Source organism: Vanellus vanellus (assembly GCF_965231255.1).
Source record: "Vanellus vanellus genome assembly, chromosome: 20".
Taxonomy (NCBI): domain Eukaryota; kingdom Metazoa; phylum Chordata; class Aves; order Charadriiformes; family Charadriidae; genus Vanellus; species Vanellus vanellus.
In genome coordinates this window covers 8,604,986-8,622,649 of record NC_138925.1, presented here as the reverse complement: position 1 = coordinate 8,622,649, position 17,664 = coordinate 8,604,986, and the positions used below count along the sequence as shown (strand labels likewise).

Genomic DNA, 17,664 nt, shown 5'->3' with positions numbered 1-17,664 from the left:
CTTTTAGCTTTACGAGAACTATGGGCCTTACCTTTCAACCCCTTGCCATGTACCTCCCCACTGGCACCATCTCTGGGAGCTGGTGACAGAGAAGCACTTTCTGGCTCTTGCTCAAAGCGAGGATGTGAGGCAGCTTCCACTTCACGGTCTTCACCAGCCCCTTCAGAGCTGTTGTCTTTTGTGTCAAAAGCAATTTCAGGAAAGCCCTTCTTGTTCTTCTTCTGGCTTTTGGTGGGTGCACTGGCTGTCCGTCTCAAGATGTGGCTGCTAAAGGAATGTTTGCGATGGAGCTGACCAGCAGCATGACTGTCCAGAGAGGCCTGCTTTGGATTTCTGAGAAACAGGCCTTTTAGACCTAGAGCTTGTTTGGCCTGGAAAATTAAAAAAAAAAAAAAAAAAAAAAAAAAAGAAAAGTCCTTAACAGAAAATGCAAGCGTCTTCCTCTGGGCACAGGAACTCATGTACAAATGATCAGTTCACAAATGCACACACACACAGAGTCTCCTGCCATAAACCTACCATCAGCATGAGAACTAAAACAGAAATAGGACAGAGATTAAAAATGAAAAAAATCAGTAATAGCAGCTTGGCAAAATTTCACATCTTTTTTGCTTAACTATGTTCTTAGATAAATTTGCCAACCAGGCTTATCTCTGTATTTGTCATAATTTTCTTACTAGCATGTAGCTACTTACAACATAAACACTGGATATTGAAAAAGTAAAAAAAAAGAAATACTTCAGTCTACAAGGATCTAATTCTGAAAGCTGAAGAGTTTCTCTGTGTTAAAAGCCACAAAGCTTGAGGTGTTCATACTGCTGCTCATTTCAGACTCTTAAAGACTAAAGTCAAAGGGCTTCCTTTTTAGCAATATAGCTGTCTGGGGGTTTGTTGTTTGGTTTTGGTTTTGTTTTTTTAAACACAAAGCTCTGTGAGATACAGGTCAGTTTTCCAACACAATATGCACATTTAAAGCAATTCTGCCCCACCAGTTCAATGACACAGATATACTGCAGAACCTGGTGGAGGCCTCAGAAAGCAGTTCACTACAGGAACCCGAGGGTAAGTGGAGACGTGCAGATTCGTTGCCCCCAAAGCATATGTATTTAAAGTACGCAGTGTAACTGCTTCTGCTGAGTGGCCCCAGAGGAATTAGTACAACCTAGCTTCTGCACTGTGAATTCACATTCTGCTCTACCTGGGAATCCTGAAAAAGGCTTCTGCATCACACCATAATAAAAATAAAGCGACAAATACTGCAAGCTTATGTTATCTTAAAGTGTCATTACTAGCTTTGGGGCCTTGCCCTGGATAAGTCCTGCTGGAAAATGCAGTAGTAAAAAAAACAAAAAAGAAAAAGAAAAAAGGCATGTTTTTCAATAGAATAAATCACCTGCAATTTGCAATTTTGTAGACTTAAATACATTAGGAGTGGGCCAGTGAGAATTGCTGATGATTTCAATTACATTGGAAACATAGAGCTGAATTATCCACCTTGTGCACGACATTATACTTGGGGCAGAACTGGACAACAGATGGTGTCAAATCTAAATTTTCCTGTCTCAAACTGGAGATAGTGACTAGTACTCAGACAGGAACTTTGTGGCATGCAACAGAGGTCCCAGCTCTAGAACAAAAACTGAATACTCTGAGTAAATGAGAGATAGAATCTGGAAAAAATAAATCAAAACAACAACAAAAAAAAACAACCACAAAACAAGCTATAGAAATGGTGGTAATCTTAAAAAGTTACTTTAAAATAATTTTAATGTTATTCGTCTTGCATCATGAGGTAGTTACAGAATTTAACTGATAGAGACCTCTTAAGCTAAAGAATATTCTTGACTTAGATAATAATAAATTGGATGTTCAAATGGAGATTTACATTCTTTAGGAGATCTACACTCCAATTGAATTGAGCACTGTCATGAATAGCAGCTGAACCATACTCATGACGAACAATCGTCAAATATTTCACTTTCTACCTTTGTCCCTACATTTTGATCACTTCCTACCATACAACACTTATCCAGAGACACTCATGTATGTTTTCCTCACCGAAGAAACACACCATAAACAAGCGAAGTTAGTCAGGGTAATAATGTAGTACTTCATACACTTCAGTACTTATTTAAGCATTAAACATATATATTCACCATCATAAATCTCCCACCATCATACAATTGATTTATATTTCAGTGAAACAGAGAGTTCCAGCATTCCTGTAAACATTCCAGGAGTACTTGCCAACTTTTAAAGCAATAGGCTGGTGCCTGATGGAGTATGTTGGTTTTACTCTGTTCATAGAGCCTCGTACACATAAATCATTTAAGGAAGAGAAAGCGGTATTTCCCTTCATCTACTTCTCCTCCTTAGTTCCCCTTATTTCCCAGTTAGATCAGACTCTCTTTAGTAGGTGCAGCATAAAGAATGCATAAAAATAGAGTACCTAAGCCTGTGATGCATTGTAAGAAACCCATGATAACATCTGATCGGCATTCACGCTTGCTGGCACTTGCTGTCAGTTCAATTTTTACCCTCTGATGTCACATGAGGTCACACTTCTGTGGTGCCAAACAACAACACAGAAATGTCTCGTTTAAATTACAATGGTCTACCTTTCATCCCAAAATATTTGAGCGCATGCTCAGGCATTTCAAGTTTTGCTTTGTAGGACTTAACACATAGATCCTAGCTGCACTGTACAGTAAGCCTCCCTTAAAAACTGATTTTATTCACATGTCCTGTGCAATTTGGCATATGGGATCAAGGTTTACTTGTCTGACACAAAGCCCAGTGAAAGCATTCAGAATATTATTTCAGGCTCTAATTGACTGAAATTTAGTTGCCACATGCCAAGATCTGGAGTGACGAGGAGATGATTAAAAAGAAACCTAAAATGGCCTTTAAAAGTTTATACAGGATAAAATAAAGAAGGTAGGGATGGATTTTTCCCCACACAAGGCAGCAAAAATGTAATTTAAATATTAATAAACCTTCTGTAAGAGCCAGACTATGGAAGAGTCTGCTTGGATCACTGTGGATTCACTTTCACTAGAAAGCTTCAAAACGTGATTATGCATTTGGTAAGGAGTGAAGGGAAAAAAGCATTCTGCTCCAATTGAGACAAGTTGGCAAGTACCTGAATTTATTGCTATAAAAATCAGACAATATAAATATTTGCAAAACCCAGAAAAAATTGTCATACACACACAAATAACATCCAACAAAAGTAAAAGCAAAGCACTGATGGAATGGGTGACACGCAGTGCAGGGCCCCAGGTATCATTCTAGCTTATTTGGTGCATCTTTGTTAAGCTAGCCACTATTGCTTGAATCAATGGAGTGATTCAAGAACCCAAAGACAAATTTGGTTAACTTAGGAAAAAAAGTTTAAAAACAGGAAAAAAAAAAAAAGAGAGCCATTTTGACGGAGATCCAGAACATGGGCTTTCAGCTTCTAGTCCAGCTTTTACAGGGCTATTTCATTCTTTAAAGCAGACTTGAAAAACAGCACAAGAGGCTTTCCCACAACTTAGCAAACAATTCACTGTTGGTGTTCTTTTCCATGTGAAAGAAGTGGTTTGAATTGTAGTACACCAGAGAAAGGACCGAAGAGGTAGAGACTCAAAGAAGAGAGAAAAGCAGGGTATAGAAGGACTCTTATCCTGGATCTCCTTCATACATGGAGGGATTTCTGGCTGAACAATGACCCAACAGAACTGACCAAGTCAAATGTCGCAATTCATGTTACATGAGTTGAAGAGCTTCAAAATGCTAATAAGGAAACATTGATGCTAATGAAGTAACTAGTTAGAGGCATGCAGGTGTGTGGTGGTGGTCACTACACCTCCCTGAGACAGGAGGGGGTACCTTCAAGGCGTCTAAAAATGATCTGCTTCTAAAAGTAGACTTTTTTGACATAGAGAAGCCCACTGAAATCACAAACAGACAGAGTAAAGGCAAAATAACAGTGAGGGAGGATCTCAGAGATATGCACATCTAGAAAACCACAAGAAATTCTTCAATACGTGAATAGACTACAGAAGAGAGAGCGACAAACAAAAAGCGTTTCCAGGAAATAGTGCAATCTAGAAAGAGATTTCCATTAAAAACAAGTTAAGGTGAAAAAAAAGTCTAAAACTCTGCTTTAGTAATATCAAGCTACCAAGAGGGTGGAATATCTACATCTAGAAAAAAGCCCCAAAAGGTTAATGCTTGCATTAGAATATCTGGATTAATAAAGTATGGGTAAAACCAGGCTGATAACTGTGGTGATTTTTCTGCCTGTAATTAAGAGAGTGGAAACAGAGAAATAATTCTAGTTTTATCAGAACTCTGTTAGCTGAAAAATATCAAAGCAGAACATCATTCAGAGACACCAAAACAGAAAGGGTTGTGTAATATTTGTTTCATGTTTTCAGTAGTTTTTACTAAAAATTATAAATTTTAACGTGTGGTCGTGTGTCGTCCCCCCCCCCCCGTCCCCCCCCCAAGCTTTCCTTTCAAATCCTTGGATTTTAATCACATCAGTGCACAGCACCAGCATCTTAACACCAGCAAACTCAAAGAGACTGCAATGGTAATGAGAGGCAATAAGGAATGTCTAATAGACTTTGAACATGAAAAGGCAATAAAGTAATCAAAAAAACAAATCAGTGCAGTAGATGGGAGGTTAGTGGATAAGGACAGGGAGAAGACACTGTGATGCACAAAGGTCTTTCAGTTGTTTCAGACACTTACCAAGAAAATCTAATATCCTCAAAACGGCTGCCAAAGTTTAAATGGGCACGTTGCCCTACTGCAAATTATAACTATCACCAGCCAGTTACTCATGAAGAAGCCAATAAGAGCAAATAATTATGAAAGGCTAGGTAAAGTAAGGATTAAAAGAGAGATAATGCCTTGCAATATTGCCAAGAAGATTTGAGGTGAAAACTCTTAAAACATTCACAAAGACTATGAACATTGTCTCTTTCATGAAACACTGCTATCAAGAGCAGTGACTTGGAAGCTGATGTACTGACTTAACTAGTCAGTGATTAAGGCAGGCAGACTCAGTCTGTCTTTTATTTTAAAATCCCATTTGCCAGTGGATACCAAGCTACAGACTATGACTTCCAATGAAGGATACTGAAATATTTGCTATCCTTACAACAGTACTGAGAGGGCACCGCAGAGGGCATCTACCTGAAAGCAGCAAACAACTGGAGCATCATGAAGGCACACAACACTGGGAAGAGGAGGTTAATCTGCCTATTCTCCATCATTTTGACTAAGAATAGAACAGAAAAGAAGAATTCACAAAAAGGATGAGTAGGGCTGGCCTGGGCAGTCATCTCCTCTGCTGGACGCACACAGCAAATAGATGCCTGCTTTCATTAAAGGACACAGGTGAGGGGGACAGACACTCGTCAGATCAATTCACTTCCCACTGTCCTCATGCCCAAGGCTGAGTTATCTGACTTTCTTGTTACAAGCATGGAGAGTTTGACAGAACTATACAAGAAAGAGCAATAGATATGAACACAGGAACTCCAAAGAAGCTCATGACAAAATTTGAAGCTGTTTGAATCAATGCTGATGCGTGCATCCAGCAAGTGTCTGTAAGGTTACTGAGACAATTGTATCCCTACCCACAGTCAAAACAGGCATGACTTATGTCCTGTACAGTTCCCTTGAACCCAAAAATAAAGTCAGAAAAGATCTTAGCATTGAAATATTCAGCCTGCCATCACTTTTCCCTGAAGCCAGGGACTAAACGGCCATTTTACCATGACATGGGTGCTATCCTTTACCTGTGACAGGCCCTACAGTCCCAAATCAAACACTGCTCATCTGCTGTGTTCTGCTCAGACCAACAACAACCACCTCTCTTTCACATAAAGCTTCTCAAGGCTCTTGCTCAATAGAGCTAAATTCAAACAGATTCATAACGCCATCACAGGGAGTTTCAGGCAAGACTCCTAGCCCTGTCAGGATGAAGCTATACCTGCCTCAAGGTTTTGCATTAGGCATCAAATAAAAAAGCAGGAACTGAGCTAAAATGTCTAAAGTGACATTCTTTCCAGAAACTGCCCTTCCTTCTACAAATACAAAATGGAGCTTTCCTGGGATTTATCTCTGTTTCATCCGATAAAGGCTTTTATTAAAATCTAGCAATTTAAAAACTCGTTTTCCTTTTTAAAAATTGTTTTAATTCCTCTTACATGAACAGCCCAGGAAAGGAACTGAGTTCCCAGCCTATTCACTGCCGCCTCCTGCTGTCAGGATGCTGATATCACAGCCTCCTACTTCAGCCAGCTCAGCCTGTCATTGCAAGTGAATGTAAACTGGCTTTGAGATTCTCAAGGCACTGTAAGATACTCAGCTACCTGAACTTCATTGACATTAATACCATTAGAAGTAACTAAATCCAGTGCACTGCGAGGAAAGAAGCTATTTCATTTTCAGCTGGCCTAGGAAAAGTTTGAAGTTAGGGCTTTACTTTCAGTTTGGAGTTACACATATGAATTTAGATATAGCACCCACATAGTTGTATTCTTCCTGCATATGAAGCAAACACACTCTTAATAACAGATAAGCAGTGAAAATAAGTCCAGCAACTATTAGTAGGATCATCTTTCCTCTGCATTTTAAGGGTTTTTATGGAAAAACCCCAAAGCAAATAACCCTTAAGAATTTAATTAAATTTAAAATGCGAAAGCATCAGGCAGACAGAGCCTTTACAGAAGAAGCTTTGCAGGCAACAGACGCTGACGGTTCAGGTGTATAACCTTTTGTTCAGCACGGTGCACTTACTGTACTGGACACAACCACACTTATTTCTATAGATGTGTGCATGCTGCAATGAAATAACCTTCACCTATGGCTCCCTCAAAAAGGCACCGCAAGAATCTCTTTCTGTAATTTTCCCTATGATTTGCCTTTATCTCCATGTATATTCAGAAATATCTCCGGCTACCATGACAATCACAGAAAAGACATTTACTCTGGTTGAACAAATTCGTTAGCTTGGACCTTCACTCACTGGGCTTCCCTAGCGTGATGCGAAATCCTGTCAGTTCATTCACGTATGCAAGCTGCATTATATTACACTGAAGGCACTCACCTTACCACAGATGTCATTAATAGCCACATGAACAAAGATGGATGCCTCTTCTATACCTTCCAGGTACACGTGTCGGTAACCTGAAACAGAGTGAACAAAGCTGACAAGGAGCTGAAACAGATGATAGGAAGAGCATCTACAGACTTCCCTTTTGTAAACAGCAGAAGAAATGAATCACTTTTTTCCCAGCTCCTCCCTGCAATAAGCATCCAGGCTTGCGCATCACCTCACCACACTCAGTTATCTGAGTCACACCACTCACAAACTCAACTGCCATTTCTTCTTATTGCCTTCAATTTATAAAAAAGCTGTCCTGTTTTTTCCCTGTGTCCATTATTGCTGCTGTCAATCCATGACTTAAACTTGACTACATTCTCTCTTGGGGACTTACAGTCCATTATTAATACTGCAAACATTTCAACCAAGTTCATTTTATTGAGACCGAGTGTTTGTTTTCAATCTTAATACAAACTTTCTTCTTTGAGAGAAAAGAAAAATATACACAGAAGAAGCTTTGAAGTGAAGAAGACTGAATTGTAAACAGAAATAGGAAACTGACAGAAAATGGCATTTAATAACCTGGATCCCATCATTAGAATAGGTAATTACCTATTCTATATTAAACTATTACTGATAGTAATAAAACCAATCAAAACTCTAGTGTCTTTCAAAAACTGGTGTGAAGAAAAGGGAGGAAAAAGCTGTATGAGATAACAGGATTAAAGATTCTGTATGGTTGTCTTCCAAGTCCACAACATTTAGCCACTCTGCTTAACAATCTTACCCATTTTTTGAAAATCTAGTCCCACAGAGTTAATTGATTTAGTCTTCATCATCATATAAGTCAGTACTGGACCAAAGTAGGGAACTCAGGTTCCAAACTCCCAGTGTCTCGTTCTAACTAGAAATTTCTGCAGCAGACCCATGCACACACGTTAATACAGCATATGCAGCTTCAGTTACCACAGAAAAAAGTCCCAGCCAACTGATTTGGGATTTTGCCATTTCTGTCTTACCTGGCATCATACTGCTGAAAGCTATTGTTCTCTGTCCAATAAAATCACGGCCAATTGGATCATGATCCCACACAAGGAACCGAATCAGTGCAATCTCTGGCATGTGTACTGTGAACACCAACGTTTCCTCCCACATTGGGTTAAAACCTCAGAATGAAGGAATCAGCTTTTAGATATTTCATTCACAAGATGCAAGAAGAAAGAAAACTGCTTACATAAGGAATAGCTAAACTGAAATGTCATTCTAGTTTTCCTAGTAGTCTGATCATTCTCCTTGGAAAATTCAGTACTCCCACTCATTTCAGCAGGAGACACAAAAGCGCAAGAATTTGCAAGACACGCGGTTGGATCTTACTTAAAGTTGGCCCTGCTTTCAGCAGGTGTTTGGGCAACCTGACTTTCTTTTTACCACAGCAAGCTCCAAATATCCTTCTCTCACACACAGCGAGAAGTCAGACAAATGACTTGTTTTACACCAAGGCCTTCACAACATTATACCAATTCAGTTGAACAATTCAAGACCCAAGTCTGATTAACATCAAGAATGCTTAAATCAATTTTTCAGTGCTTTGCTCTAATAGGGACCAAACTTCATCTACTTGTATCTTTACAAACAAAGCTTGCCTGAAAGAGGATATTTCAGCCATAAAAAAAAACCTAAAAACCACATAATCTTACCATTATCATCAACTACTCTAGTCTGTTCTTTGAAGCAATCAACAGGTAAGCCTATAACTTCTACTTCAACAAATGGATCTATGATCTGGAAAACAGAAAGTAACAAATATTGAAGAGAAAGAGTGACAAAGATGAAATTCAAGCACATATCTTTGACAATGTGGGCATTGTATGTTATTGTCTTAATAATTATTGGTCCTGAGTCTTTCTGTAACAGATTATTATGCTGATGAGAGACCTCTGGCTAAGTCATCTAAAAGCATAATCTAGAATAATCATTTTGTATGCATTTTTGATCATTTCTCTGTTCTATTTCTCTAAAATGAACTTTAAACACTAGTCTTCATATGAACACTTTCTAATTCAGTGGATATTTGAGTAAAAGGTTTAAAATATATTCAAAACGGGCATGTACAATAATTTTGTTCTAAAGCAACAACATTAAAACAATCCCAGCAAGAATCATCTGTTAAAAGTCTCAGTGTCTGTAAAATCATCATGGCACAATGGACAAAGCGATGGTCAAAACAGATGGGAGATACGAGTTCTACCTCTGGCTGATTGGCAAACATCTCCTATTACCACTTTCCATTTCTGGAAGAAAGTCGCCTTAGAATGTAAGCTTGAAAAACTAGAGTGTGTCTTGTAGAAGGCTGCTGAAATTACCTAAGACTAGGAAGCCATTGACTCTGTTGAGACCTCTTTTAATTAAATGCAAACGTTTACTGAATTACAAGTTCCCTGAAGGCAACAGTGAGAAGGACATTCTGGGGATCATAGAGGAGGACCATCTCTAGGACATCTCTAGGACATCCCTAGAGTCTTTACATTCTACTAGGCAGCCACAGAGACATTCCTGTAATTAGCCTGAACCTCTACAATTTTTAATTAGCATGTAAGTATCTCTTGTGTTCTCTGAAAGAATAAGTTCTGACAGAGTTGAGTCTCAAGGTGACACCTCTATTCCTTTTCATAAGGACTAAGAAAAGGCAGGTAGCTTTGCCTGAAGGACTTCCCAATAACTCTGCTTGCTTTGCCTGACAGTTTTCAGCAGTTTTCTATGTATTTTTCTAAGAAGCTGACTTGGCTCTATTTGCAAGGGTGTTTGGAGGAAAGAGGATGTTTAGAGTACTACAGTGAGTAGAAACTCGCCATGATGAGCTTATTGGCCCTTTTTTGTTTCACCTGAAGGCACTGTACTGACAATTGAAGAAAAAACATCAAACCATTGCTGTGACGCTTAGAAGTGAAGAAAACCACCTAAAGATCTAGCATACTAATAACCTAATTTATTCATGTTTTATGTTTCCTGATGTGTAACTGCAGGAAGTTAAGTCCTCATCCTTAGCCCAGCCAGTATGGAAATAAACCTCCAACACACAAGAACAATCACTGATTGTCCCATACCTCTCCTCTGTCTCCCAACATGGAATCACGTGGTTTTGGGAGTTGTTGACCACTGATAATTCTTAGAACCAGCTGTTTCTTCAATTGACCAGGCAGTGGGTCTTCAGAATTTGGATTAAAGACACCTGTAAGAATGAGAGGTCACATAATGTGAAAGCAGTGCACTTTTGGGCATGACTTTAGTGACAGATACCTTCTGGGCTATTAGCTTCTAGCATCAGAAATGCATTTTTAAACAAACTATAATAAGGATCCACACCCCCTCTTCTCATTCAATAACTGATCCACTCATTTTGCTCAGTTTTCTTACCTTGACACATGCAGTTTGGTTTGAGGACATAGCCACAATTCCCATTGGCACTAAATTTGGCCCGGTTCAGTTGCAGCATCCTTCCCTCTGACTGATAGTTTAGTGCAACTATTTGAAAAAAAACCCAATAAGGTGATATTACTTACTGAGTAATTTAACAACATTCTTGTTTGTAGAACCAAGTGAAAGGCAGGACACCTAAATACATTTTCACATTTGACTTCTTGAACGCAAAAACTCAAATGTTTTATGAAAAAGAATTCTCTTGTATAACATACATCAGAGCTTCAGGGAGAGAAGCTCTCCAAAAGAGTCTGACCTCTGAAGTCCTCTTGCTTTTGCGATGTTCAGCCCAAACCACGACATTCATTTATTTCAATTTATCAGACAACTACTTGCATGTAAGACACATGTTTGAGGTAATCTATCTAGGTACCCACATAGACAGTAACTAGGAGGACTCAATTGTCAGTAAAGTTGAATGAGCAGAGAACTCATAGTATTTTAAGGGATGATTCTGGAGCTCCTATTAAAACACCCCTCCCAAAATAAAACAAAAATAAACAAGTTTTCTTCCTGCTCACCAAGTTGGCAGCCAGCATTCCAGAATGGCTGGGGATTGTAGTTGCTAGAGTCCACACGATAAGAAGATGGGTAGATGCGAGACAACTGATGCTGGTTGAAACGTAGATATTGTGCTGGCTTTTGCTGCAGTATCTGGTGGGCTTTTGTCTCACTGAAAGATGAAACCTGCCAGCTGGAAGAGACTACAAAGAAGAGAGGAGGAGATTAGAGGTAATCTCCTTATTTATTTATTTATTATCTAGATAAAGCATTCAATACTACATAGCACTGGCTCCTTATAACTATCAAGCATCATTTGAATATACACCACTCAGAAGGAACTATGCTTTTCTTATATTACAGCAAAATCATTGTGCCCATTGGAGGAGTTATGTTTTTTTTAAAAAAAAACCCTCTACGATTTTTTGAATTTGCTCAAGGAAAGCATGTTGTCTGGTGAGAAATTCTCTGTTTCTGACACTTTTAACTAAAACTTGATTCCTGTCAAAATAACGGGCAGAAAACTTAAGAGAGAGGATGGAAATATTCTAGAAATTTAATGTTGATATTTTGTCAGATTTGACTTAAAAATCTAAACTTTAAGCTTGAAATGCTCTTCAGACCATTCTGCCCAAGTGCATAACTAAGTCCTCTGTTATTTCCCAGGATGTAAGTGTTGCGTAGCAGCTTTTATACAAGCCAGCAAAGACTACATGTGTACTACATACTACCTGTAGTAACTTTTTCTCCTTTATAGAAGCTGTCACACAAGTCTGGGCTCATTTTGCGGATTCTGAATGGCAAGTGGACAGCTACTTAAAAACAGTATAGCTTTATTGTGTGCAGCTCTTCTGTTAAAATCTTTTCAGAGTGGGGGAGAAACAAACAGAAATCCAGATTTTAATAAGAAGATATGTAAGAACATAAAACTTTCAATTTCTTTGTACAGCAATTATTTTCAGCAGACAGTTCAGTTCAACCCACTTTCAGTTTCAACATCATGGATGCCGACAGACTTTGTGTATTTCACCAGGTCAGAGAGTGCCCTGGACAGCTTCATTGTTTTCTTCTGTCGGTTTATCCTAGAAAGATAAAAAAAAAATAATTTCCTATTAATTAAGGGGTAAATTTTAACTTTCATATTTCAAATTAAATCAGGATAAAGAAATATAAGGTTTTCTTCCACCAAGAAGGTACTTAGTAGTTTTATACCACATAGAGCTTCATTGTCAAAGCACAGAAGTTGTAGAACCAACGGCACGAAGGTACACAGGACAAGTCAGTCCTGTTCTTACACGTTAATGGCAGACATAAGCATTCACCTTATTAAGATACGGTGGGGATGACTCTAAATTGCATTGACCAAAGGGTACAATATCTACTCACATACATATTTAATTCTCAAGTCAAGTGCTAACAAAAAAACTTTTTAAATCCCAAAGAAATAGAAAGAAAGCAATGCTCTGATCCTCCTCACTCGCTTCAGGTTTTCACTAACTGCATATCTACTAACCTCCCAAAGAAAGCTCTGAAGTATCCAAGAGAACCTTTTGATCCAATTTCTTACTTTTGAAGCCTGAAGCTTAAGCAACCATTCTGCAAAGGATCTTTGATGTCAGGATTTTTGAAGAGGCAATTTCAAAAGAAAAATCAAAATCATCACCTGAATGTTGATGCAACTTCATTTGGTAAATTATAAAATAATTTAAAAAATCAGCTAGAGACCTGATACACTGCAAATCCACTCTAATGGATTCACTGGGCCACCAGTCAAATGGCCTGTATGTCAGCTGGATGAGATGGTAAGAGTTCAAAACACATACAAGGTCCACTGTACTTTGCTAACTAGTCTGAATGGCATCAAGAGGTCATTCTCATGATGTTGTGCCAGACACCCTTACACCAGATTCCTGTCATGTGCCTGCAGCCTTCAACAAATTGGCTTCTAGACCTGAAGCATATCTATTTATTGGGTACATAGGTACATACATACATACCTACCTACATAGGTAGGTGTCTTTTTTAGAAACAAAATTGCCAAACCACTTGTTAACAAACCTGCTGTAATGTACAGAGCTCCTGGCTAAGTTTCCTTGAGAATCCGAATCATCTTCACCCTCTTCCAGACTTGTTGCCTTTTTCAATTTGCTTCCTTTTTTCTGTGCCACAAGGAAATAAAACCATAATATTGTAGCAGTCTGATCATCATTTCAGCAGCTTTATACAATTCTGCTTTGTTATGCAAATGAGTATATTACTTAGAGAAAATGGGAAATGACAGCTTTTGCAACACTCGGTATTGCAGAACCATATGCATGCACATGGGGAAGACTCAGCCCAAGGTCAGAGCCTTTTTATAAAGGAATCACAAATCCTCAGATCAAAGGTGCAAATGAATTTTTATGTTTTTCGGATTAGATCTTGAATACTTTTAGACCTTGATGTAAACTGAAACTATCTGTTATGCACAATTATAACCAGTTATCCAGCCCACCAATTCAGTGAACAGTCTGATAGCAAGCCTCTGCCAGACAATGCAATTATGATATACCTCTCCACCACTGTGTGCAAAGAAAAAACACATCCAATAATACTTAGTGTAGCCCAAATATACTGAGTGGCTCACCTTGCGTTTAGAAAAACTGCCCATCAATGACCGGCTGTGCCTTTTATTGGTACTGAAGTCCTCCCCAGATTCCACATCATCCTCAAGTTTATTCTAAAGCAAGCAAACAGAAAGAATAATGTAGCAGACCAAATAGAGTGCTACAGACAGCATATTTGAACATTATCAGAAATGGTTTGGGAAGCAATCCTCCCTAAAGTGTCAACATAACTGGACCAGACAATGCAGCCTTTTTTTTTTTTAAACACAAGCTGAGTACCAGACCTTGTGTTCTGGCAATAATTGCCATCATTGTTGTGCATGGGAATTTTCAGAGGAGACAGAAATCACACAAATACCTAACCCCAATTTTATTTTCATCCAGGCAAAGTTTGAATGCCCCCATACCACCTGCATTCATTGACACCAGACTGGTTTGTAGCTTAATATTTGAAAAGCATAGTTTAACAGGACTTATTTCTGCCAATTCCACAGTTTTACTAGGATACTTCATGGTAAGAAAGAAACAAAATTCTTGTAATCTCTAAAAATGTATATACATCATTGGTGCCACTGGTTTTTAACATGACCTCACAGTTTCGTTGTTTCCTAGACTAATAAAACACAGACTATTCTGGTTAACACCTATGCAAAAGGGTTCTTGAAGTCTTGGCCTTGTAGTGGATCTTACAAGAACAACTGTCTGATACATTATGTAAATAATTAGGCTTAAAAGTATACACAAAACTCGTGACATAGAAAGTTCTGGGAAGCTGATTTTTAGTTCTAATCTAGTTTTAATCCCTAGTTAGTACACCTGATTATTATTGGCAGATCTCCAATGTTTTTCATTTGCATGCAACAATATTCCAAAGCTTTTTGTGGCTTATTATAAATTCTAAAATGACAGTGCCTCAAGTTGTAGTCTATGGGCTGAGTACATTGTTATAAATAAGCATTAGTATAAAATTAAAAAACAAATGTAAATGCATAGAACATAGAGAACAGAGGAAAAAAAGCCCAACTTTCACATGCACTTTTTATAATGGAAAATAAAATTCTTTCTGTTGAAAAATAATTTCATGTGTACATTTCATGCTCCAGTTGCTGTGTGAGCAAGAATAAAAGCTTTGTGTATCTGACAGTGATGTTCACCTGGCATCATCATTAACCGAATGAATTCAGCTATGACTCTGAAGTCAGTAACATATGATTTATTCAGTAAGCTAATAAAACACAACAAATGGAAATGCTAAACACCTCTTTCTCTGAAGTCGCTGGAGAAAGTCATTGGACTTTTGAGAAAGAGGTGGATAGCATTTCAGTTTATATTTTGAAGGACTGCCGTATTTCATTATTCATCTGCATTAACCGACTATCTCTCTGCATCAAGTGTGAATCATAAAAACAGCTAAAATTAAAATCTCATTATCAGCAAATTAAATAGAAGCTTCTACTAAATGGACATAAATGTGAAAATTTGCTTCCTTATAATACAGCTTTTATATAAGTAACATGAGGTATAAATAAGATGTCATGACAAAATATTACAGAAAACATTACAGAAGAAGGGAACGTGTTTTCTTAAACATTGAAATAGCAAAATATGTGGTGGTCAAGGCAGTCATCCAAGAACAGAAAACAGAGCTTCAAAATCCCACTTCTACCTAAGTCTGACTGGGGACATGAACCTGGATCTCCTGCATCCCAGGTGAACGTTTTGGCTATCTGGTTGTTCTTGAGTTGTATTATCCAAGTTAACCCAGACAGGAGACAGCGACCTAACGGCAAATAGACTCTGCAAAATTCATCATGTGACTCACACTCTCTTGTTCTAAGGAAAGTGCTGAGCATTCTTTAGTTTCATTAGTACTATGAGCCATCTCTACCGAGGAGTCTCAAAACAGACTTAAAAGTCCAACTTTAGACATCCACCTTTGACAGAAAAAGCATTACTGTTATGAAATAATAGTATAGAGACAAACAAAACAACAACTGGGTCTAGGGATAAGTGAAGTACAATAACACATGTTCACCTTCTTACTATCTGATTTTAGACCAGCCTTTCCTGATGATGGTAGAGTGGTAACTGTAAAATTGTTTGGATCTTCACAGTCACGGATTTTGGATTCTTTTATCAGTGAGTCAAGTTTTTTCTTTGCTATATTCTCCACTCTTTTCCTATTAGTTGATGCCTACAAACAAAACAGAATCATTAAACTAGGCAGTGATGAAAAAGTCTTAGAAATTCCAGCCAGGATTAATGCAAACTAAAATGTTATGTGAAAAAAAAAAAAGGGGGGGGAAGAAAAAAAGAGGTTCTTCATTTGCATAATGTGAAGCAATTACCTGCTGCTCGGTATCAGACTTAACGGAAGGTATGGAAGCATATGAGGCCCTGAAGTAGATGTTAGATCTAAAGTGTAAACAGATTTGTCTGAAGTGATGAAAGAGTAAAACTAATTAAAACCATTCTAATTAAACCAAGACTGACCATCATTAGAGCTATACAGATGTAACGTCTGTTACAAGCCAAGGATATGCTAACATAGAAATAATTATTACTGAGATGACTCCCCATACTGAACTGGATTAACATACGCTATGTTCTGCAGTACATAGTTAGTAAAAAATCTGATCTATTCCATTGTGCTGACCAATAAGCTATTCTTCATGGAAATTTAATAGTAATGGATACGTCTGGAAACTCTGAGTATACGGCATTTCTCTCACACATTGTGGTTGACGGACAGCATTCGTATACTAAGTTAAGGCTGACTCTGCAGCTACAACAGATGCAAGATCCTACTGGATGGAACAGGAGAAGCTTTGGAATCTTGATTTCAGCAGTTCAAGGGCAAAATGTAAAAGAACAACTGTTCCCTCCTTCTGTGCACATCAGAACCCATGTGAGGAAGGGAGGGAAACAAAAATAGAAGTCCAGAGTTTTCTTTTTCATCCATGAGGCATAAGCTCACAATCCCAGGTCTTTTAAGAGGTGACAGATTGTGTTTTCTCAGTAGGCCTTAAGAATTCCCAGTTAAATTTGTCATGAAACAAGCTATGATTTCCTGAGCTTTTCAAAATTTGGCTTGGAAAGCAAACCAGATGTAGCAGATCTCAGATTTAAAGCATCAGTAAACCTCATAGCAAAGTGAAGTGTTAGTAACAAAGACAATGAGGTCAGCAAAGCAACACCTACTGAGCCTTTAGTGAGAATAATACACCCAGCCATAACATGTTACTACCTAATTTTATTATGAAAAATGACACTTTTATTACTGGCATTAATTTCTCCATCCATTTAATGGAAGAAAAATAAACATTACTTGACATCTCTTTATAAATAGCATATGCGTGGGCTAAGTCAAAAAGAATCATGGCAAAAATAATTTCTAGCAATGAGAGACCTGCTAACACTTCTGCTTGTTTAAGCATCTGGATTAGGATTGTCTCAAAACAAACCATCTTTAAGTCTAGAAATTATCTGGAAAATTATCAGTTTGCATAGTTCTATTTTCCCTGTACAGTCAACTACATGGGTAGCCCTTAATTGGGTTGTAAAAGTTTTTTGTTTGGCTTTCAACTCATTTTCTCTCTGTTCAAAATGGTCATTCATGCCTTGACAGCAGGCCTGATCTCATATAGATGGAAAGCCTGCTGGACTGAACTGCATCACCCCTGGCTGTACAATACCTTCTTCTTTGAAAAGGTGCATCATGTAACAAGAAAGAATAAAAAGAATGTGAAATATTAAAACATGACAGATCTCAGCTTTAAAATACTGAAAAGTGATATGCTAAAACATAACAATTTAAAAAAAACCAAACAAATTATTTTTCCTCTTTGGTAGACTTATTCATAAAGAAGTTCCTCGTCTAGTTTTAGATGAGGAGGATCAAATCCATAATATAAAATGAGGAAATAGCCTGAGGGAGAGAGGACTGAAAATGCAATCTCTCTCCAAGGAAAT

The 17,664-nt window shown here is 38.0% G+C and overlaps 1 protein-coding gene across 2 annotated transcripts in view; it reads right to left on the bottom strand.

Moving 5' to 3' along the window:
- PLCH2 (phospholipase C eta 2) overlaps positions 1-17,664 on the bottom strand; it is a gene marked incomplete at both ends in the record, with an annotated part of 103,422 nt that overhangs the window by 6,027 nt on the left and 79,731 nt on the right. For both annotated transcript variants that reach the window (XM_082493699.1, XM_082493698.1), the window contains 11 exons: positions 32-371; positions 7,112-7,191; positions 8,128-8,274; positions 8,806-8,890; positions 10,213-10,337; positions 10,523-10,630; positions 11,107-11,289; positions 12,071-12,168; positions 13,145-13,245; positions 13,713-13,805; positions 15,728-15,886. In XM_082493699.1, the coding sequence (XP_082349825.1) occupies positions 32-371; positions 7,112-7,191; positions 8,128-8,274; positions 8,806-8,890; positions 10,213-10,337; positions 10,523-10,630; positions 11,107-11,289; positions 12,071-12,168; positions 13,145-13,245; positions 13,713-13,805; positions 15,728-15,886 (1,519 nt within the window). The remainder of the gene's footprint in view (positions 1-31; positions 372-7,111; positions 7,192-8,127; positions 8,275-8,805; positions 8,891-10,212; positions 10,338-10,522; positions 10,631-11,106; positions 11,290-12,070; positions 12,169-13,144; positions 13,246-13,712; positions 13,806-15,727; positions 15,887-17,664) is intronic.